Genomic DNA, 22876 nt, shown 5'->3' on the forward strand with positions numbered 1-22876 from the left:
TGAATCAGAATAAGTTCAGAAAGATTCTAGGAAATCCATGATCTTAATGAAAGTATGTTTTAACTAAAAATTAAAATGAAAATAGAAAACTTAGAAGCAATTTAATTTCCCTATTAGAAAACTGATCAAGGAATTAATCTGGCTTCACAGAGTAACAGTTTACTCCAGGGGGAAGCTTTACTGATGAAAATCTTTCTGTATGGTGTGATTCTTATTAAAAATTTAGCTCTGTGCTGCCACCTAGGCTTTATGGCTGAGGAGATCCAGTGATACTGGAATTACCTCCTGCCAGTACAGATGCTGTATCAGAGCCTCCTGCAAGCCCCAGCTGGATTGTGGCCATGCAGAACTCCAGGGTTTTGGGCAGATCCATGTCCTCTTTTGCGAATAACTACTTTACTGGGCCCTGGCAGAGACGGAACACCTAGTTCATGGGACATCAAGTGACCCTGTGGCCTGAGCTGCCCGTCACCAACTAGGTGTTGTGTATTTATACCAACCCAATTAGGAGTAATTAACAAAAAATTTTTTCTTTTGTAGAGACAGCTCTTGCTATGTTGCCCAAGATGGTCTTGAACTCCTGGCCTGAAGTAATCCTCTCGCCTCAGCCTCCCAAAGTGCTGGGATTACAGGTGTGGGCCATGGTACCTGGCCAAATTTTTTTTTTTTTTTAAGAGACAGGTCTGGCTGGGCATAGTGGCTCACGCCTGTAATCCCAGCACTTTGGGAGGCCGAGGCGGGCAGATCACAAGGTCAGGAGATCAAACCATCCTGGCCAACATGATAAAACCTTGTCTCTACTAAAAATACAAAAATTAGCTGGGCATGGTGGTGGGCGCCTGTAATCCCAGCTACTCGGGAGGCTGAGGCAGGAGAATTGCTTGAACCTGGGAGCCAGAGGTTGCAGTGAGCTGAGATGATGCCATTGCACTCCAGCCTGGCCAACAAAAGCAAAACTCTGTCTCAAAAAAAAAAAAAAAGAGACAATGTCTAACTCTGTGTCTCAGGCTAGAGAGCATAGCTCACTGTAGCTCTGAAATCCTTGGCTCAAATGATCCTCCCACCTCAGCCTCCTGAGTAGCTGGAACTACAGGCATGTGTCACCACACCTGGCTAATTAAAAAAAAAAAAATTGTAGGCCAGGCGCAGTGGCTCATGCCTGTAATCCCAGCACTTTGGGAGGCCGAGGCGGGCGGATCACGAGGTCAGGAAATCGAGACCATCGTGGCTAACATGGTGAAACCCCGTCTCTACTAAAAATGCAAAAAATTAGCCGGGCGTGGCGGTGGGCGCCTGTAGTCCCAGTTACTTGGGAGGCTGAGGCAGAAGAATGGCGTGAACCCCAGAGGCGGAGCTTGCAGTGAGCCGAGATCATGCCCCTGCACTCCAGCCTGGGTGACTGAGTGACACTCTGTCTCAAAAAAAAAAAATTGTATAGATGGGGCCTATGTTGCCCATCCTGGTCTTGAACTCCTGGCCTCAAGCAGTCCTCCTACCTCAGCCTCCTAAAGTACTGGGATTCCAGGTGTGAGCCTGGCAATTAGGAGCAATTAACATAGCCCTGAAATAGTGACTGTCTCTGAGACAGGGATACAATGACTTGGTACTTCGTGTTTATTTTATTTGCTTGTAGAAGGGCAGTTGTATCTTGTTCCACGAAGGCATGAAGTTGTTTTTCACCATCCTTTTTTTTTCTTTTTTTTCGAGACGGAGTTTCGCTCTTGTTGCCCAGGCTCAAGTGCAATGGCATGATCTCGGCTCATGCAACCTGTGTCTCCTGAATTCAAGAGATTTTCCTGCCTCGGCCTCCAGAGTAGCTGGGATTACAGGTGCCCGCCACCATGCCTGGCTAATTTTTTGTATTTTTAGTAGAGACGGGGTTTCATCATGTTGGCCAGGTTGGTCTCGAACTCCTGACCTCAGGTGATTCACCTGCCTTGGCCTCCCAAAGTGCTGAGATTATAGGCTTGAGCCACCACATCCAGCGTTTTTCACCATCCTATGCAAGTTCAAGTATGTGCAGAAGCATGTACATGTGAGAGGAACCAAAGAGGTGGACTGAATCAATCACCCCATTGTCTCTCAGCCCCAAACCCACCCTCTGAACTCTGCTCCGAGCCACATTTTCCCCCTCCTAGCTCAACCTGGTAGGACAGGCTGAGGGAGACTGCAGACCGAGAGGAAAAAAGGAGGGATGATATATTTCCTGTTGTCAGCCAAACCACAGAACACTGCTGTGTGCTGGCATAGCTGATTCCAGGAGTGGCGCTGGTTTCTTGGTGGTTTCTCCATCCTCTGAGAGGCAGCAGCTGCCACTGGCCAGCACCTCCTTCTCCACCAGATCCCTCCTCTTGAGTCTCCATTTTATTTTATTTGAGACACAATCTCTGTCACCCAGACTGGAGTGCAGTGGTGCGATCTCGGCCCACTGCAACCTCCACCTCCCGGGTTCAAGCAATTCTTGTGCCTCAGTCACCCAAGTAGCTGGGCTTACAAGTGTGCGCCACCATGCCCGGATAATTTTTGTATTTTTAGTAGAAACAGGGTTTCACTATGTTGGCCAGGCTGGTCTCAAACATGTGACCTCAAGTCATCTGCCTGCCTCGGCCTCCCTAAGTGCGGGGATTACGGATGTGAGCCACCATACCTGGCCTTATTTTATTTTTAAATTTAATTTTATGTAGAGACAGAGTCTCACCATGATGCCCAGGCTGATCTCACACTCCTCGGTTAGCTTGACCTCCCAAAGTGCAGATGAATCTCCCTTTTTTTTTTTTTTTTTTTTGAGATGGAGTCTTGCTCTATCACCCAGGCTGGAGTGCAGTGGTGGGATCTCAGCTCACTGCAAGCTCCTCCTCCCGGGTTTATGGCATTCTCCTGCCTCAGCCTCCCGAGTAGCTGGGACTACAGGCACCCGCCACCTTGCCCGGCTAGTTTTTTGCATTTTTTAGTAGAGACGAGGTTTCACCGTGTTAGCCAGGATGGTCTCGATCTCCTGACCTCGTGATCCGCCCGTCTCGGCCTCACAAAGTGCTGGGATTACAGGCTTGAGCCACCGCGCCTGGCCCTTTTTTTTTTTTTTTTTTTTTTGAGGCGGAGTTTTGCTCCTGTTGCCCAGGCTGGAGTGCAGTGGCATGATCTCGGCTCACTGCAACCTCCACCTCTCAGGTTCAAGCGATTCTTCCACCTCAGCCTCCTGCATAGTTCGTTTGGCTAATTTTGTATTTTTTAATAGAGATGGGGTTTCTCCACATTGGTCACGCTGGTTTCGAACTCCCGACCTCAGGTGATCCACCTGCCTCGGCCTCCCAAAGTGCTATTACAAGGGTGAGCCACCGTGCCCGGCCAAATCTCCGTTTTAATAATCACAATATCTTCCCACTGTTCTCAGGTCCCAGGAGTAAGGACTGCACCTGGCAATCCCCACATCTGTGATGCCTCAGTGTCCACTCCTGCCCTTTCTCCACTACCAGTTAACAACTGCTGTTGTCTCTCAATTGGACCCTGACGGATGCACCCACATATCCCGTTCACTAAACTGTGTGAGTCCATTTTGTCTCCCTATCTTAAAAAGTGCTGTCCGGAAGGGACTAACACCTTCTGAGGATCCCACGCCCTGCCTGATGCTGAAGTGATTGATGTTTGTTTGTTGGTTACTTGTCACCAAATGTTTCTCACTCATCCTCTTCCTTGTACCTAGTCACTCACTCTCTTCCAGAAAGACTTGTCCCTTAAAAACCATCTCACGGCTGGGGATGGTGGCTCATGCCTGTAATCCCAGCACTTTGGGAGGCCAAGACAGGAGGATCACCTGAGGTCAGGAGTTCGAGACCAGCCTGGCCAACACGGCAAAATACTGTCTCTACTAAAAATACAAAAATTAGCCAGGCATGCAGGCAGGCACCTGTAATCCCAGCTACTCAGGAAGCTGAGGGAGAATTGCTTGAACCCGGGAGGCAGAGGTTGCAGTGAGCCGAGATCGCAACACTGCACTCCAGCCTGGGCGACAAGAGTGAGACTCCATCTCGGGGGGAAAAAAAAAAACCTCACACTCCTCCCCTCGTCTCTTTCCAGCTCTCTGGTGGGCAGCCCATCTGTCCCACCTTCTGTTTCTCTGCATTCTCTGGATCTTTTCAGATTCAGTAAAATGAAACAGAAGAGGCAGAAGGTCCAATACCCACTTTGGCAGTTTCAGTAGCAGGAGAAATGGACTTGGTTAGCTGACCCGGTGAGAAAGGTAGTTATCTCCTGAGACCCGTGAGAGAACCATCGACAGGAAATGACAGTGGGAACTGGGAGACTACAGTAATGGAAAACACCAGAGTTCTTGAGATTCAGAAGTTTGTTTCATATCTTTATTCACAAAAAACAGTCACAGCATTTCAGACTATTCAAACACACAAACAGGAACAGAGGGTGCCCACCAGTGACAGCCTTGTCCCTAAGGTCTGGATCAAAGGCCACGCTGAGGGTGGGGTGTCCTCTCGGGCCTCCTCTCTCAGCATCCCGTGGCTCCCTGCCCCCGGCCTCACTGACACCCCCAAGAGCAGTTACAACTGTGCAGACACAAAGCCACTTTAGAGGAGGCTGGGCCCTACCTCATTGCCATGGAAAAAGGCCAGATTCTGAGGAAAAGACAGAATCAGTGCTACTGTGTCATCAGCTGGGGGATGCTGGGCACTCCTGGGCCTGGCTGGCATGACCTGTGTCCCAGACCCAGGGCAGAGAAAAAGACAGGACCCTCCCCACTTGGCAGTACTGGGCAGCAGAGTGTGGGTCACTGGTCACGTGACAGCCCCAAACTGACACGCAGACCTCTCTGACGTGATCAGCCAGACACTCGGAGGGCACAAGGCTTTCAAGCAAGAACACCAGCCTGGTTCCTAAAGGGGGTGGGTGAACAACGCTCCCAGAAATCTTAGGAAACCAGAGTTCTGGAGCACTGGAACAATACAGGTGTCATCGGGTTGCAGCGAGGAGGGAAACTTGGTGAACACCAGCCCTCCGAGAGGGCGAAAATACCACTCCTATCTATTTCTCGGAGCACGTGCCTTGGGGCTCAGGAGCAGTCTTTTCATGAGGGCAACTGTGGAATCTAAGAGGAATGAAGGAAACGGCGCCCTCAGGAGATGCTCAACATTGGTGTCTGCCCCCCAGGCCTCCTTGCTGAACCTGGTGAGAAAGCTGGGGTTGGTCTAGGAGCTCCAGCCCACGCTGATCAGGCATGCCCCAGGAAAGCAGACAGGGACAAGCGCCTCAACAAGACTGGGCACGAGGCCGCAAACCAAGCTGCTTTTCCTCTGTCAGTCTGACATTACTCACTGGACCTGGCCAAGGAGAGCCTCTTCCAAAGTCTTCCATCCTACCTGGCTCAGAGCAGTCCTTCCCGTGATCACTACTTTCCTTGGCTACATCTTTTTTTTTTTTCTCTGAAAGATATAACTGGATGGATGCCTATGACTGTTGAAGGAGTGGCTGTTTTTACTGAGGATGGCAGTTCATCTAACATTTTACAGCTGTAAAATGTGGTGTGTAGATGTGTAGACATTGATGCGTCAGCAGAAACCCCTGTATACCAGGTTCTATGCTATGCTACAGACAGAGAAACAAGGAGAGTGAGGGTCCTAGGGAAAAGTTAAGCCATCTGGGCATGGTCAGGTCAGAAGCTCAAAAGACATTTGGCAGAGTCTGTAGTCATTTCCAGAAATTACTACCCAGACACACCTTGGCAAGCAGGTAAGCTGTGGAGCACAGAGGACATCACCTTGGAAGGTTCCCAGGAGCACCTGGCTCGAGGAGGCTTTCATAGGAGCAGTCCCCAGAGCCCCTTCCCCTTCTCCATGCCATCTGCCATACTACTGAAAGTTATCAGGGACGGACAGGGTCCCCTGGCTCCACCGCATTCCATGACTGCTCAGTGAGACCCACGTGCTCGGAGAGAAAGTGTGGACACAAGCTCTGTGGACGCAGCCCGAAAGAGGGTGCTGCCGCATCGGGATCCTCGCCAGCATGGCACTCCAGAAAAGAAAGTAATGGCGGGGGTGGGGGATTGACAGACACACAGGCGGTCCCCAGGCTGCCTAGCACATACATACACACCACTGAGGACAGTACAGAGGGAAGCAGGTCCACCAAGGTTAGAAACCAAGAGACACAAATATTGCACATTCAGTCAAGGCATTTCCAAGAGACAGTCACGGAAATAACTCTCTCTTTAAGACACAACAACATAACACATTTGGCAACTTTCAAAGAAACAGCCTTCCCCACTCCAAGCCATCAAAGGGTCCATAAGTGCCTTCATCTTTGGTCCAGTTGAAAAAGCCAGGGAAGGAAGACAGGCTCAACGGGGAGTAAGAAGAGGCTGCAGGCATAGTTCCACCAGCTCCCTACAGCTCCCACTTGTCTGATTCAGTGCAGGACGCCGCCTGTCTCAAACCTCCTCTTGGAGGGAAAGCAAGCTCTCCAGAGGGTCCCGGCTGCTGGAGAAAACTTAGGCAAAGCTGTATGTGCTGGCAGCCGGGAGCCCCAAATCCAGAGCAATGATCACCAACCTCCAACCACAACAAACGACACTCTATCCCTCCTTTCCTTGGAGGCTCTATTCATGGGAATGTGGGGTACTCTGGCAACTCTGTTTTACCTTAAACCTCAATTCCACAAACTGCAGCTAGAACCCTTTGCATGTGCTGCAGGTCTCTGAAGGTGCATAGGAGGGACGGTGTTCCGAAGCAGCTAATAACATCCAATGTGGCACACATAGGGTGAAACCATGGCACGGCACAGGAGCAATCCTCTTTGCTCCAGCTTCCTTAAAGTACAGGCCATTTCCAAGGAGCTAGGCCTTCCGTCCTCATCCCCCAGATTCCCAAAAGGCTCCGACTGGGAACCCAGCCCAGTTGCTGTTGTAAAGATCTGTTCTAATACTGGCTAAGCAAATGAAAGCAGGTTTCTGAAAAGGTATATTCTGCAGCCAGAAGTCGCATCGGTCTTCAGAGTCCTGCGGGTGGGGAGGGAGTTCCTTTAGTTTTGACCAGAACACTTCTTCACAGGGGGCCAGGCTCAGCTGTGCTTTGCAGTGGCTCGGTCACTGGACAGGAGCGAGGTTTCACTTCACAGAGGGGCTCTGCTGACTGCTCTCCTGAAGGTCTGGAGTTTTGGGGTCTTAGTTTACATCCGCGATCCTCTCTCCTGAAGAATCTGAAAGTCGGAGATGGGGGAGAGGCTGAGGCTGACGGAAAGACAGAGGCGTCAGGAGATGCTTTCCACTGGACCCGATGAGTGGCATGATGGTCCTGTCATCCCAGAAAGCAAGCAGGGGTGCAGCCTCAGCCTCACCCGCAGTGCTTCTGGTGCGAAACTCTCTTGCTGGACACAGCTGGGTCTAAAGCTTATGTGCTGTTGGACCAAAGCTTTGCCAACTGAAAGGAAGTGGTTCCAGCTTACCTGGTATCCACGATTTAGAAGCTGTGTGTGTGTAGGAGGTGTGAGGAGGGTGCACAGTGGAGGGAAAAGAAACAGCGTCAAACAATTTTCCAGGAACTTAAGGGGGATAAAGTTCACGAAGGTAAGAAAACACCCTTTTTCCTGAGGCAGTGAAAAAAGAACAGTTTTAAAGAACAAAGGCAAAACACTTTCCAAGTCTGAGTTCAGAAATCCTACCCTGTAGTAATTAGTGGCAACCAGCTTTTCTTTTTCATTGATTCAGCAGAAGATGGAGAAAGTCTACCCTTTTTAGGTTCGTATTTCCCAACTAAACAAACTGTCAGTGCTCCGTAAATCCCAATTGAAATTACAACAGTCAAAAAGAACAAAACGAGGGGAAAATGCAATGCTGGCTCTAGAAGGCCAGAGAAGTGAGGAGCAAGAGTTCAGGAAAAGCCCACGGAGGGGGTGCGAACAAGCAAGCCAGAGGCAACTGCCTGGGGGAGGGGCTCCTTACCTTCGCCTTTTCGCTCGGCTCTATGACGATGCCGTTGGTAGAATTATTTAGTTCTCTGGAGACAACACAGAGGAATTCTGCCTGATCCTCATTGCCGTAGTTATAGGAAGATCCAATGCTGATGAGCTGATGAACCAAGAATACAGCGAACATTCACACGGCGACCTTAACATACGAAAGTGCTACACAATCACCCCTCCTCCAACTGAACTTTTGTTTTACTTCTCAAAGATTTATCCTTTATGAGTTCTCAAAGGTTTAACTCTTTATGAGTTCTCTGCAACTACCAAAGCCCCAGGGGAGAAATGGGCCTGTTCTTCATCTGGGCGTCATCGGTGAGGCCTCCCCAGGAGGAAAAGTATGAGCTCCACTGTCCCCTCACCCAAGCTCTGAAGTCCCCCCCCAGTCAGCGGCAGGATTAACACGCCCACACCCCCTCGAACACACCCAGGGGAGACAGAACACATCTGTGAACAAAATGGACACTTGCTTCAGTCACACACAGAGCTGGCTCCTCTATCAGCAGAAGCCCTAGACACGAGACAGGAGGCTCTGGAAAGCACCACGTCAATCACTGATCTGCTACTGGAAGTCATATGCTGCTGGTACTTTTTATTTCCAGACATGGTCTAGCTCTGTCACCCAAGCTGGAATGCAGTGGTGCAATCAGAGCTCACTGCAGCCTCCACCTCCTGGGCTTAAGTGATCCTCCCACGTCAGTCTCCTGAGTAGCTGGGACTACAGGTGTGTGCCACCATGCCTGGCTAATTATTTTATTTTTGATAGAGAAGGGGGGTCTCACTATGTTGCCCAGGCTGGTCTCCGAACTCCAGGACTCCAGCGATCCTCCCACCATGGCCTCCTAAAGTGCCAACATTACAGGTGTGAACCACCGTGCCCAGCATGCTGGTACTTTCAACCTTTTTGGAGTATAGAATTCAGAATTTAATTCTAAAGAGGAAATACACATGCAGGGGAGCAGCTCAGGCAGAGGGTGAGGACATCCCAGTGAGCAGGCGAGGCCTCATGTGGGCGGCATGGCTGACTGCAGTAGGATGGGGCTGGGTGCGCCTCCGCCCGCCTGACACTAACTTCCTTATCCAGAAGGGAGGCAATGAGAACACCTCCCTCTTCCCACAGAATAGTAATAAGATGAGAAATGTAATAAGATGAGAAATGCAACAAGAAAGTATTCATTTTAGTTTCACAAAGAATACATTAAAAAAAATCCTTTGCTTAAGAGCGCATATTGGGAAAAATACTTCTGGAGTGGAGGGCATTAAACTCTTGGCAACGTTTTACAACCCATGCCCAGTAAGAACCAGGCTGACAGACACAGGCAGAGTGGATTCTGTGGTGGAAGCTAAGTGTGAGGAATAATCACCGCGGGCTCTGAAGACAGAGACAGCTTTGCACTTGATCTGTGAGACAGCAGCATTAATGCAAAGTGTGAGTTTCCTTTTAGAAGGTAAGCGTCTGGCGAGACAGCTGTTGACCTCTTAAAACTCTACACATAAGTAGGCATAATCCATATAAAATCATATTTACTCTGTTCTCTCTGGCCTTCCTGTGTTTTGAAGGCAACAGACAATTTAACAAGTCTGCCATCTACTGGAGGAAAACAGTGAAGCTCCAACTGTCATAGCTTTGTTTTGATAGCTCAATCGTAAGCCCGAGGCGGAGAGAAGCGGGGGAAGCGGCCGCACCACACTTCCCATGGCGCCTGATCCTTCCTAGCACAGCTGTTCACCAAGTTCTTCGTGGTGGATTACACAGACATTCAGAAGCAAAAAGTTTTGACCCGGGGAAAAGAAATGGAAGGATTGCTGTCGAATCCCAGTCTCCTTTAGGGACTCATTCTACAATCCCTGTGAGGGAACAAAAACCAAAGGCTTTGAGGCACTTCAAGCCTAAACCACTCATTGGCTCCCCTGAAAAGTCTGGGCATGAAGCTAAGACATGATGCTCCTCTGTTCCCCCAACTCCTCACGTACCACTAGGGCAGCAGTGCCCACCAAATGGCTCTTTGCCCATGTTTTGGAATAGGATCCCACCTGGCCCTACCCATCTCCCATGGTTATTAATTGGCCATCTACAGTGATTGTTTGAAGAGCTGTAGACCCCTTGAACGGGGCCTGGGATTGCTGCTCTGTAAGAGATGTACCTGTTCGAATTTCCAGCCGTCAGACATCGTGGACACCATCTGTGTGAGCTCTTCTTCCTGACACTGCAGGACTCTGTACACGTGCTTCACGGGGCCCTGCAATGACCAGGCGCAGACTGAGAACAGCACCAAGGACACCACAGTTTGCAGCTGCCCCAAGGAGGCTCTTCAAATGAATAAACACTGAAAAGGAGTTTGCTTGGAAATCTTTTCTTGGCAGCCACCCACTATCTCCTTTTACAAATAGCACTGTGGCATTTTTTTTCCCCTTCTGTTTAAAAAATGTTTTTCTTTTTAAAAGGCCACAAGGCAGCATACTGTGGCTTTTCAATAAAAACATATCCAAGGAATGAAATAAAAAAAGGTCTGAACTTCAGAGGTATGAATGATTGAGCAACTATGCTGACAAACTTAGAATTAATCCATTTCCCCAAGTCAAAAATAAGGTAAAATTATTTATTATAATTATTTTTTAAAACACAGTCCCACTCTGTCACCCAGGCTGGAGTGCAGTGGCACGATCTCGGCTCACTCCAACTCCGCCTCCCGGGTTCAAGCGATTCTCCTGCCTCAGTCTCCTGAATAGCTGGGATTACAGGTGCCCACCACCATGCCTGGCTAATTTTTGTATTTTTAGTAGAGACGGGGATTCACCATGTTGGCCAGGCTGGTCTTGAACTCCTGGCCTCATGATCCACCTGCCTCAGCCTCCCAAAGTGCTGAGATTACAGGTATGAGCCACCGCACCCAGCCTTATTATTATTTTTGAGACAGAGTCTCACTCTGTTGCCCAGTCTGCAGTGCAATGCCACAATCTCGGCTTACTGCAGCCTCCACCTCCTGGGTTCAAGCAATTCTCCTGCCTCAGCCTCCCGAGTAGCTGGGATTCCAGGCATGTGCCACTACGCCCAGCTAATTATTGTATTTCTTTTTTCCTTTTTTTCAGAGACAGAGTCTTTCTCTGTTGCCCAGGTTGGAGTGCAGTGGTGCCATCTCAGCTCACTGCAATCTCCGCCTCCTGGGTTCAAGCGATTCTCTTGCTTCAGCCTCCCAAGTAGTTGGGATTATAGGCGCCCACCATCACGCTTGGCTAATTTTTGTATTTTTAGTAGAGACGGAGTTTCACCATGTTGGCCAGGCTGGTCTCGAACTCCTGACCTCAGATGATCCGGCCTTGGGCTCCCAAAGCGCTGGAATTACAGGCATGAGCCACCGTGCCCAGCCAATTTTTTGTGTTTTTAGTGGAGATGGGGTTTTGCCATGTTGGCCAGGCTGGTCGTGAACTTCCAACCTGAGGCGATCCACCCATGTCGGCCTCCCAAAGTGCTGGGATTCTAGGTGTGAGCCACCGCGCCCAGCTGACAACGCTGTATTTTTTCTAAAAGAGGTATAATTATCGCCAGGCACAGTGGCTCACCCCTGTAATCTCAGCACTTTGGGAGACAGAGGTGGGCAGATCACTTGAGGTTGGGAGTTCGAGACCAGCCTGGCCAACATGGTGAAACCCCATCTCTACTAAAAACACAAAAAATTAGCCAGGTGAGGTGGCGCACGCCTGTAATCCCAGCTACTCAAGAGGCCAATGCAGGAGAATTGCTTGAACCTGGAGGCAGAGGTTGTGGTGAGCTGAGACCAGCCATTGCACTCCAGCCTAAGCGACAGAGCAAGAAAAAAAAAAAAAAGAGGTATAACTATCATTAACCAAAGTACTAAGGATTTTAAAGATTTCCTTCCATATTACATACAGGACATATCCTCTGAAGATTTTAATTGGTTCTAACCACATATTTTAGAAACCAATTGTATAAGTAAAAAATTTATATTATCACAAAAGATCTGTGATGTTGGCCACATCTGTCCAAGTCCCAGGTATTTAAGATGCCATTATATTGCCTCTTTTTCCTCTCTTCCAAAGTAAACCACTTGTGCTCTCAAATGCACCAAGATCAATCACCTACAAAAAATACTATTATAAGAAATAGGAGGCTGGGCGCGGTGGCTCACACCTGTAACCCCAGCACTTTGGGAGGCCGAGACAGGTGGATCACTAGGTCAGGAGATCGAGACCATCCTGGCTAACACAGTGAAACCCCATCTGTACTAAAAGTACAAAAACTTAGCTGGGTGTGGTGGCGGGCGCCTATAGTCCCAGCTACTCATGAGGCTGAAGCAGGAGAATGGCATGAACCCAGGAGACAGAGCTTGCAGTGAGCTGAGATTGTGCCACTGCACTCCAGCCTGGGTGACATAGCGAGACTTTGTCTCAAAAAAAAAAAAAAAAAAAAAAGAAATAGGAGTCTGGGTATGGTGGCTCATGCCTGTCATCCCAGAATTTTGGGAGGCTGAGGCAGGTGGATCACCTGAGGGCACGAGTTTGAGGCCAGCGTGGCCAACATGGGGAAACCCCATCTCTACTAAAAATACAAAAATTAGCTGGGCATGGTGGTGCACGCCTGTAATCTAGCCACTCGGGAGGCTGAGGCAGGAGAATCGCTGGAACCTGGGAGGCAGAGGTTGCAGTGAGCGGAGATCGCGCCACTGCACTCCAGCCTGGTCAACACAGCGAGACTCTAAGGAAAGTAGCTAGGCGGCAGCCACTAAGAGCTAAGAGGTCATGAAACTGAAGGTCGGGCTGAGGCCTGCATCTTGGGCTCGGCTTGAACGCTGCCTGTGTGAGGGCTATGGGTAAGCTCAAGGAGGTAACAGGTTTGAAAATCCACACACACAAAAATAAAGAAAAATACAAAATGAAACAAAATGAAAATCCACACATGGCCAACTTCATCTTAGAGTCATGTACAACAAGTACAAAAGAGGGTGTCTCTGAATAACATCAAATCCATTTTTCAGTTTCACTACATAACAAGGACAGATGGAAAGATGGAAAGATAGTTAACATCAAAAAGGTCTTGACATTCCTAGAACAAAAAAGTTTCCAAAGGGGTCTAAATCCACAAGCCTTCAGAATCTAGAGGACTAATTAATTTAATTGTGGTCATCGAACAGAAATCTTATAATGCTCTCTAGGAATTAGCTAATGATGAAGAAGGGAGAATGCTCGGGTACCATGACTTGAATCATTTCAAATTACATAATTCATGGTACCATCAAAATCTATAGTAAGCAATCACTTTTTTTAGAATGTGGGAAATTGAGGATAAGGCTAGATTACCAAAATGTCTAAACTATTAAATATCTACAATAGTGAAAGACATCATGTCAACCTAAGATAGCACAGAGATTGGTGACACTGGATCACATTTCAAGTGGTAATCTGCAAACCAACTACAAAGCCACCTTTGAACATCAAAAAGGAGCCTTTCATCTGTCGGCTAGATGGAAGAAAACTAAATGAATAAGCCCTTCTCTTCACCTTTGCAAACTGCTGGAGATAAAGTGGATAAAAGAGTTAATTTTTCGGCCGGGCGCGGTGGCTCACGCCTGTAATCCCACCACTTTGGGAGGCCGAGGCGGGTGGATCACAAGGTCAGGAGATCAAGACCACGGTGAAACCCTGTCTCTACTAAAAGTACAAAAAATGAGCCGGGCGCGGTGGCGGGCGCCTGTAGTCCCAGCTACTCGGGAGGCTGAGGCAGGAGAATGGCATGAACCCAGGAGGCGGAGCTTTCAGTGAACCAGGATCGCGCCACTGCACTCCAGCTTGGGCGACAGAGCGAGACTCCGTCTCAAAAAGAAAAAAAAAAAAGTTAATTTTTCATCATTAGTGTCAGTTATTCATCTAAATATTCCATTTAGACCCAGAAAACTTTTTTTTTTTGAGATGGAGTCTCCCTCTGTTGCCAAGGCTGGGGTGCAGTGATGCCATCTCAGCTCACTGCAACCTCCGCTATCTCAGTTCAAGTGATTCTCCTGCCTCAGCCTCCCGAGTAGCTGGGATTACAGACACCCGCTATCGCACCCAGCCAACTTTCGTGTTTTTAGTAGACGGGGTTTCTTTCTTTTTTTTTAAGACAGAGTTTCGTTCTTGTTGCCCAGGCTGGAGTGCAATGGCGTGATCTCGACTCACCGCAACCTCCTCCTCCCAGGTTCAAGTGATTCTCCTGTCTCAGCCTCTTGAGCAGCTGGGATTACAGGCATATGCCACCACCCGGCTAATTTTGTATTTTTAGTAGAGACGGCATTTCTCCATGTTTGTCAGGCTGGTCTTGAACTCCCGACCTCAGGTGATCCACTGGCCTCAGCCTCCCAAAGTGCTGGGATTACAGGCGTAAGCCACCGTGCCTGGCCAGTAGACAGGGTTTCACCATGTTGGTCAGGCTGGTCTTGAACTCCTGACCTCAAGTGATCTGCCCTCCTCAGCCTCCCCAGAGTGCTGGGATTATAGGCATGAGCCACCATGCCTGGCCTAGAGCCAGAAAACTTTGATATATGAAGTCTAACAGAGAAAGAGCAAGGCATTATTTTTTACTTTTAAAAGTAAACTTATGCCAGGCATGGTGGCTCATGCCTGTAATCCCAGCACTTTGGGAGGCCGAGGCAAGTGGATCACTTGAGGCCAGAGGTTCAAGACCAGCCTGGCCAATATGGAGAAACCCATCTCTACTAAAAATACAAAAATTAGCCAGGCGTTGTGGCACACACCTGTAAGCCCAGCTACTCAGGTGGCTGAGGTATGAGAATCGCTTGAACCTGGGAGGCACAGTTTGCAGTGAGCCGAGATCATGCCACTGCACTCCAGCCTGGGTGACACAGCGAGACTATCTCAAAAAAAAAAAAAGAAAAGAAAAAAGAATAATTTTCCTGCCTTCTTAATGGCAGGAAAATTCTGTGCTGCAATAGATTCTATCTAAAGCATCTACCACCAGTATCTGATGGGAAAAGAGGCAATTATATGCTACAAGACAGGTAGTCACGGTGGAGCACGACTCTGCCCTCTTACTGTTAACTCTGTAGTCGCAGTTTCTTAAAACAGCTTAATCGCATGAAAGAGAGGGTCTATTTTTCTGCTAGACTTTAAGCTGCTGCTTCTGTTTTTTTTGAGACGGAGTCTCTCTCGTCGCCCAGGCTGGAGAGCAGTGGGGCAATCTCGGCTCACTGCAAGCTCCGCCTCCCGGGTTCAAGCGATTCTCATGCCTCAGCCTCCCAAGTAGTTGGGACTACAGGCGCCCGCCACCCATGCCCAGCTAATTTTTTTGTATTTTTAGTAGAGACAGGGTTTCACTGTGTTAGCCAGGATGGTCTCGATCTTCTAACCTTGTGATTTGCCCATCTCGGCCTCCCAAAGTGTTGGGATTACAGGCGTGAGCCACCACGCCTGGCCAACTTCAAGCTTCTTGAGGGCAAGGACTTTCAATTACTTACAGGATCCCAAGGGTCAAATAGAAGCTATTATGGCCATTCAAACACATGACAAACATATGACGAATGGCAGGATATGAAATAGATGTGCCCTAACATCTTTCTTTCCTCTAACTAGGTGGGCAAATTCCCTTTCACTCTTGTTACTATATCTGAGTTAATATGAGAATCAAGGCGAGGTGCGGTAGCTCACACCTGTAATTCCAGAACTTTGGGAGGATGAGGTGGGCGGATTGCTTGAGTTCAGGAGTTTGAGACCAGCCTGGCCAACAAGGCTTGTTTCTACCTAAAACGTAAAAAAATAGCCAGGTGTGGTGGCTTGCACCTATAGTCCCAGCTACTCGGGAGGCTGAGGTAGGAAAATCACCTGAGCCTGGGAAGTCAAGGCTGTAGTGAGCTTTGATCATTCCACTGTACTCTAACCTGGGCAATGGGAGTGAGACCTTGTCCCCCCTCTACCCGCCATCATAAAGGGCAGCTTGATATCATGTTCTTAGAAGCATGGTTCAGGCTGGGCGCAGTGGCTCACTCCTGTAATCCCAGCACTTCGGGAGGCCAAGGTGGGTGGATCATGAGGTCAGGAGATCAATACCATCCTGACACGGTGAAACCCCATCTCTACTAAAAACACAAAAAAATTCGCCCGGCATGGTGGCAGGAGCCTGTAGTCCCAGCTACTCAGGAGGCTGAAGCAGGAGATGGCGTGAACCCAGGAGGCGGAGCTTGCAGTGAGCCAAGATTGCCCCCCGGTGGACAGAGTGAGACTCCGTCTCAAAAAACACAAAACAAAACAAAACAAAAAACTATGGTTCACAAGCAGCTGCTAAAGCCTACCCCATGAGACTGGTTTCAAGTGGCTCACAGGAGCTGTATGTGACTCAATCACATGCTAAAGGCTCATATCCATAAAGAGCGGCCAAGCTGGGCACAGTGGCTCAAGCCTGTAATCCCAGGTGGATCACCTGAGGTCGGGAGTTCCAGATCAGCCCAACCAACATGGTGAAATCCCGTCTCTACTAAAAAAAAAAAACAAAACAAAAATTAGCCGCGCGTGGTGGCCGGCGCCTGTAATCCCAGCTACATGGAACGCTGAGGCAGGAGAATTGCTTGAACCTGGGAGGTGGAAGTTGCAGTGAGCCAAGATCGCACCACTGCACTCCAGCCTGGGAGACAGCGAGACTCTGTCTCAAAAAAAAAAAAAAAAAAAGAGCAGCTAACAGGTGGAACCAAGACCTCTATGGTCTTTAGAAGGGAGACATACTCGGGCAGAGAGAACAGGTTTTGGACCTAAAGTGCCCTGGGCGCCTCCTCCTGCCATCTGGTGAGCAGCAACAATCTTCTCATTCTATTGGGACATATGCCTATTCTGTTTTCTTTGTGGTTTCTTCTTGTTTTCTCCTGTGCAGTATTGCTGAGTGTGCATTCCCTGCGCTGCAAACGGTGTTCCACACAGACCTCCAGCTCTAAGGGGAAAGGCATCCTTTTCAAATCACAGACCGACTGACAGAGGCCCACTTGAGACATCCCTCCTTAACAGTTCCAAACACATTACTTGTGAAGTTCTGTTCTCATTGTCCCGTATCCTTTCCTTAACCAGCCGCACAAGGGACGCGATGTTGTAAAACTCCGCTTCCTCCAGCACACCTGGAACAAGGACCAAACTGCAGTCAGATAGGTGTGAGAGTTTGCCAGAAAAACACCAAGGAGAGGCTGAAGGTTACATGCTTGCTAAATACTGCTTATTTATCTATTTACTTATTTTTTCAGATGGAGTCTTACTCTGTCGCCCAGGCTGGAGTTCAGTGGTGCGTCCTGGCTCACAGCAACCTCCGTCTCCTGGGTTCAAATGGTTCTCTTGCCTCAGTCTCCCGAGAAGCTGCGACTACAGGCATGCACCACCACGCCCGGCTAATGTTTGTATTTTTTCCCCCCGCAGGAGACAGAGTTTCACTCTTGTTGCCCAGGTTGGAGTGCAATGCCATGATCTTGGCTCACTGCAACCTCCATCTGCTGGGTTCAAGCGATTCTCCTGCCTCAGCCTCCCGAGTAGCTGGGATTACAGGCACCTGCCACCACGTCAGGCTAATTTTTTGTATTTTTAGTAGAGACAGGATTTCATCATGTTGGCCGGGCTGGTCTTGAACTCCTGACCTCAGGTGATCCATCTGCCTCGGCCTCCCAAAGTGCTGGGATTACAGGCGTGAGCCACCGCGCCTGGCCAATTTTTTTATTTTTAGGAGAGACGGGGTTTTGCCATGTTGGCCAGGCTGGTCTCGAACTCCTGACCTCAAGTGACCTGCCCACCTTAGCCTTCTAAGTGTTGGGATTACAGGCATGAGCCACAGATCCCGGCCTAAAAACTGCATTATTTAAATGCAAATCTAATCTCTCTCCTTCTGCTAGGAAATATCTCTTTGCTATTTTCGGTAAACTCATGACCTTTTCTCCAACACAAATTAGTCAAACGCCAGGGTATGTTCTGCTCACTCCATTTCAACCCTCCTTTCCCTACCTGGCACCTGCCCATTAGCTGTAGGACACTTTTCCCATATGTCACCTAGTTCCTGGAACTAGTCACATTGACAACTCCTGAAGTTGGTATTTTTGTCCAATTTGCCCTCACAAGGACTGGGGGTGGGGGTGGAAGTGCATGTACAAATTTATGTGGGCCAAAATTAATAGGATGCTAATCATTTGAACGATGTAAGAGGCAACAACTGAAAGACTTGCATGCTAAATGAACTCAAAGACCTTAGGACAACTATGAGATGTGTGATCCTATAGGAACAAATTTGCTATAAAGGCCATTATTAGGACAATTGACAAAACTGCAATATAAGCTGTAGGTAAAAGCATCAATATTAAAATTCCTGAGTTTGATAACTATACTGTCTGGGTTACATAAGAGAATATCCTTGCTCTTGGGAAATATATACAAATATTAAGGGGTGAAATCTGCAATCTATTCTCAAATAGTTCAGAAATAAGAACTGTGGTGGGAGAGGCAAGAGGATGGGGGTAGGGAGGGGGGAAGAATGAAGGACAATGCAAATATGATTAAAAAAAAAAAAGGGGGGGGGGGGCCGGGTGCGGTGGCTCACACCTGTAATCCCAGCACTTTGGGAGGCCGAGGCGGGCGAATCATGAGGTCAGAAGATCGAGGCCATCCTGACTAACATGGTGAAACCCCGTCTCTACTAAAAATATAAAAAATTAGCCGGGCGCGGTGGCGGGCGCCTCTAGTCCCAGTTACTTGGGAGGCTGAGGCAGGAGAATGGCATGAACCCGGGAGGCGGAGCTTGCAGTGAGCCGAGATGGCGCCACTGCACTACTTACGGCCTAGGTGACAGAGCGAGACTCTGCCTCAAAAAAAAAAAAAAAGGTTGAGTGTGGTGGCTCACATCTGTAATCCCAGCACTCTGGGAGGCCAAAGTGGGTGGATCACGAGGTCAGGAGTTTGAGACCAGCCTGACCAACATGGTGAAACCCCGTTTCTATTAAAAATAAAAAAATTAGCCAGGCGTGGTGGTGTGCACCTGTAATCCCAACTACTCAGGAGGCTGAGGCAGGAAAATCGCTTGAATCCAGGAGGTAGAGGTTGCAGTGAGCTGAGATTGTGCCATTGCACTCCAGCCTGGGTGACAGAGAGACTCCGTCTCAAAAAAGAAAAAAAAGGCCAGGCACAGTGACTCACACCTGTAATCCCAGCACTCTGGGAGGCCGAGGCGGGCGGATCACGAGGTCAGGAGTTTGAGACCATCCTGGCTAACACGGTGAAACCCCATCTCCACTAAAAAATACAAAAAATTAGCTGGGTGTTGTGGTGCATGCCTGTAATCCCAGCTACTTGGGAGGCTGAGGCAGGAGAATCTCTTGAACCGGGGAGGCAGAGGTTGCAGTGAGCCGAGATTGTGCCAGTGTACTCCAGCCTAAGCGACAGAGCGAGACTCTGTCTCAAAAAAAAAGAAAAGAAAAGAAAAGAAAAATCTCGTGTACCCCATACCCCATAAATATATACACCTACTATGCACCCACAAAAATTAGAAAAAGAAATAAGATTACCCGCGAGTTGATAATTGTTGAAGCTGGATAGTGGATGCATGGAATTCACTGTACTATTCCCACTAGTTTTGTATGTATTTCAAATATTATTTACAAAGGGACATTTAAAAAAAGAGAGCAATTCCTCTTTCTATTGGCTGAAACAGAGTTGTTTTGTAGTCACTTCACTAACTGGTACAACCATTACAAGCTTTCTTACTCAGAGCCAAAGCTCCCAGATCAGGATGCCCTGGATTTAGGGACAATCCCCTTTACAACCGAATGCCTTTAGTAAGACCACGCCAAGCCTTGTAGAAAGTGGACTAGACCCACTTACAGTCCCAATGCCCTACAAACCAAAAAGATGAGGCAAGTGATGATACACCTGACAATGAACTAGAGAATGAATTAGGTCAGTTGCAAACATTTACAGGGAAGCATGAGGCCAGAGTGTTAAAATAAATGAGGCCAAGCCTTTATTATTTTTGTACTACTGCAAGTTCAAACCAAAATTAAAACTATAAATAACGGAATGCCAGAGATGTCTTGCTTCTTCAGACTACAGACACTCACTGCACACAAATAAATGTAAAAAAAGGATCGATGGCCGGGTGTGGTGGCTCATGCCTGTAATCCCAGCACTTTAGGAGGCTGAGGCGGGTGGATCACAAGGTCAGGAGATCAACACCATCCTGGCTAACACGGTGAAACCCCGCCTCTACTAAAAATACAAAAACTAGCTGGGCGTGGTGGTGGGCACCTGTAGTCCCAGCTACTGGGGAGGCTGAGGCGGGAGAATGGCATGAGCCGGAAGGCGGAGGTTGCAGTGAGCCAAGATCGCATCACTGCACTCCAGCCTCGACAGTGCGAGACTCCATCTCAAAAAAAAAAAAAAAAAAAAAAGGGATCATGACAATTCTGGAGATTCGGAAAGAACTTCTGAAGTTATCTGCAAATCTGAGCTACCTGTCTTCCTTCTCACCCAGAAGCTGAACAAAGCCTAAGGAGGCTTCCTTAATCATGACTCCCTCAGACAAGACTGGTAGTTTCTGCTCAGTTTCATAAACTTGAAACTATACCTACACATGAGCTTGATGAAAATCTCAAACAAAATTTAAGTCTGTAAAACAATTTTAAAGATTCTAAAGATTCTACTTGCATTTTGAAAATCCCCAATGAAAACAGTACTCTTACCTTCTTCTGCCAACTCCTTAGTAATGATGAGTTTCCCATGGCGGAGGTAGTTTAGGATAGGACCAAAGTAGGTGGGGTCCCTGTCAATCAGATATGCCCCTGTCTCATCCTGCCAACCAAACACAAGGGTATCACTGTGGAGCTTTGAGGAGTATTTTAAACAAAGGCAGGGCAGGGTTTCACCATCTTTGTCAGTGCCCCAAGACAAGAATCCATTCCATCAGCTAAAAAAGACTTTAGTGATGGCAAGTTTTGCTACACATTTGCTTATCACAAACTACTGGTAAGAAAGCTAGCTTTATGTGTCTTGTACATTAAGATCATCTTAGGTACGGTATTACAGACAAACAGTCATACTCATTTAAGTGTTTACTTACTGGCTGGGATTCGAAATCTTTGGCTGGACAACAATTACAGTGACATTCTTCTGTAGGGTGTTTGTTATTAAGAAATGGAGAAAATGCCACAGCTGAGTAACTGAAATATTTGCTTGAGATGGACATTCTGACTTTTCCACTGCCTCTGAACTGCGTTCCTAATTCCAAGAAAACCTCTGTGTAGTTGGCAATGCTGCTGAGCTCAAGGCCAACATCAGTGGGAGTTTGCACTGCCAGCTGTAATCTCACACACCCCAGCTCTGTGCCCAGAGGAAGCTTGGTACTGCCAGGACTTGGCTCTGAGCAGCTTTAATCCTACTCATCTTTACAGTAAAAGGAACAAGAAGAAACTGGCTTCTATTACCACAAGGAGGATATAGGGTAGATAAAAATAATTCCTTTATAAGCAAAGGTTTTGAAATCTCTTTAAAGTTAGGGCAGGATAGGTTTCCATCAATCTGAGATTTCTTAGAGGAGAGGAATAAACGAAAACAAATGTTTACGCAACTCCAGCTGTGTTTTGAGGTGACCAGCTGAATGCTATACGGGATATAAGATGGTGTGAGTTATGGTCAGTGCCTTTAAGTAGCGAACTTAAAGGTGAACACGTAAAGTTAAAAAGAAATTGACACAGTTCAAACTAGAAATGGTTTAAGGGTCTTGTTACCTCTCAACCCTTTGGTTAGCAGCCATGCATCCTGCCCAAAATTTTCCCAGGAAAATTTTCATTTTCCTTCTGTCTTAGCCTAGATTTGCAGCGGTAAACGGCAACGTCTTTCCAAAAAACGCATTTGATCTAAATATAGACCTAAACCAGTGACTGTTACTAGATAAAAGTTCTGCGACCAGAACTATAGGAAAGCAGTGTGATATCACAAGAAGCGCTTCCTGCAGCTGTCGAAGCCCAACTTGTCAGAGGGGTCCGAGAGGGAGTCTGAGAAAGCTACAAGGATGCCTGAGCTCACCCTGACCCAGTTCTGGATGCATCTGGCACCGGCAGTGGGGGGCTGAAGAGGAGCCAGGGAAAACTCATGCATATCTCAGTGGGATGTCGGGGTAGAGAATATGGAGAAGGGGTGTGGAGTGCGTTCTCGTGGGTGCGGGTGGGCGCAGTGTGGGAAGGAGTCTCGAAGAACGAAGGGCGGGGTCGGGGAGAAAGTCAGACTATGCCTCAGCATGGGAGAAGGGGAGAGGGAGGTTCCTCTGAGGCCCCTGCGGGTAGTGTGGGAAGCAGGGGGAGGATGGGGGACCGCCCTGAGGGGGGCTGCCTGTGAAGAGCGTTTCTCAGGACTCTGGGGACTGATCTAGGAGAAACCAGGGGGTCCGAAGGCCGGGGGGCGCGCCCGAGGGCGGGGCACACCTTGTCTGAGTCCAGCTCCGGGTCCTCCTGGCAGCAGAGGCGGCAGAGGAATGACTTGGGCTCGCGGCCTAAGGTCTGTCTGGTGGTCACGAAGTAGGTGCCTCCCACGTTCAGCCTGACCCAGCGGGCCGCGCCGCCGCCCCCTGCCCGCTCGGGTGGTCCGGGACCCGGCTCCAGCGGCTGCGCGACGGCGGCAGCCGGGCGGCCGTGCCCGCGGGGCGTGGGGCCAGCCGGGCGTGGGCTGGGGGGCCCGCGGACTGGGCCACCCCCGTCGCCCACCCCGCTCCCGCCGCCCCCTCCTAGCCCCGCCATCGCCGGGTCCAGCTGTAGTTCCGCCATCTTGGGCCGCCGCCGCCGCCGCCGCTGCCCGCGCGCAGCCGGGCCGGCCCATTTCTCGGCAGGGAGAGTCGGGCCGGCCCATCGGCGGGGGTGGGGCAGAGGGGAGAGGGACGGGAGCGCCCCCAACCAGCGCCCGGGGA

At 48.9% G+C, this 22876-nt stretch overlaps 1 protein-coding gene across 1 annotated transcript; it reads right to left on the reverse strand.

The window, feature by feature from the left end:
- Positions 1-4333: 4333 nt before the first annotated feature.
- On the reverse strand, positions 4334-22798 carry KCTD2 (potassium channel tetramerization domain containing 2). The gene is made up of 6 exons (XM_008011799.3): positions 22398-22798; positions 20661-20769; positions 16978-17069; positions 10107-10202; positions 7943-8068; positions 4334-7200 (listed from the first exon to the last, which is right to left on the reverse strand). The coding sequence occupies exons 1-6, from the start codon at positions 22734-22736 to the stop codon at positions 7171-7173; spliced, it is 792 nt and encodes a 263-aa protein (XP_008009990.1). The 5' UTR covers positions 22737-22798; the 3' UTR covers positions 4334-7170.
- Positions 22799-22876: the final 78 nt, after the last annotated feature.

Source organism: Chlorocebus sabaeus, chromosome 16, assembly GCF_047675955.1.
Source record: "Chlorocebus sabaeus isolate Y175 chromosome 16, mChlSab1.0.hap1, whole genome shotgun sequence".
In the NCBI taxonomy this organism is placed as follows: domain Eukaryota; kingdom Metazoa; phylum Chordata; class Mammalia; order Primates; family Cercopithecidae; genus Chlorocebus; species Chlorocebus sabaeus.

Bases quoted from the DNA above. Each gene is read 5' to 3' on its own strand.
- KCTD2 (XM_008011799.3), bottom strand. From the start codon at position 22,736: ATGGCGGAACTACAGCTGGACCCGGCGATGGCGGGGCTAGGAGGGGGC. The intron at 10,203-16,977 runs GTAATGTGTTTG...TGGTCATTGCAG, and splicing joins ATGAGAACAGAACTTCACAA to GGCCCCGTGAAGCACGTGTA. The intron at 7,201-7,942 runs GTAAGGAGCCCC...TCCGACTTTCAG, and splicing joins AGCCGAGCGAAAAGGCGAAG to ATTCTTCAGGAGAGAGGATC.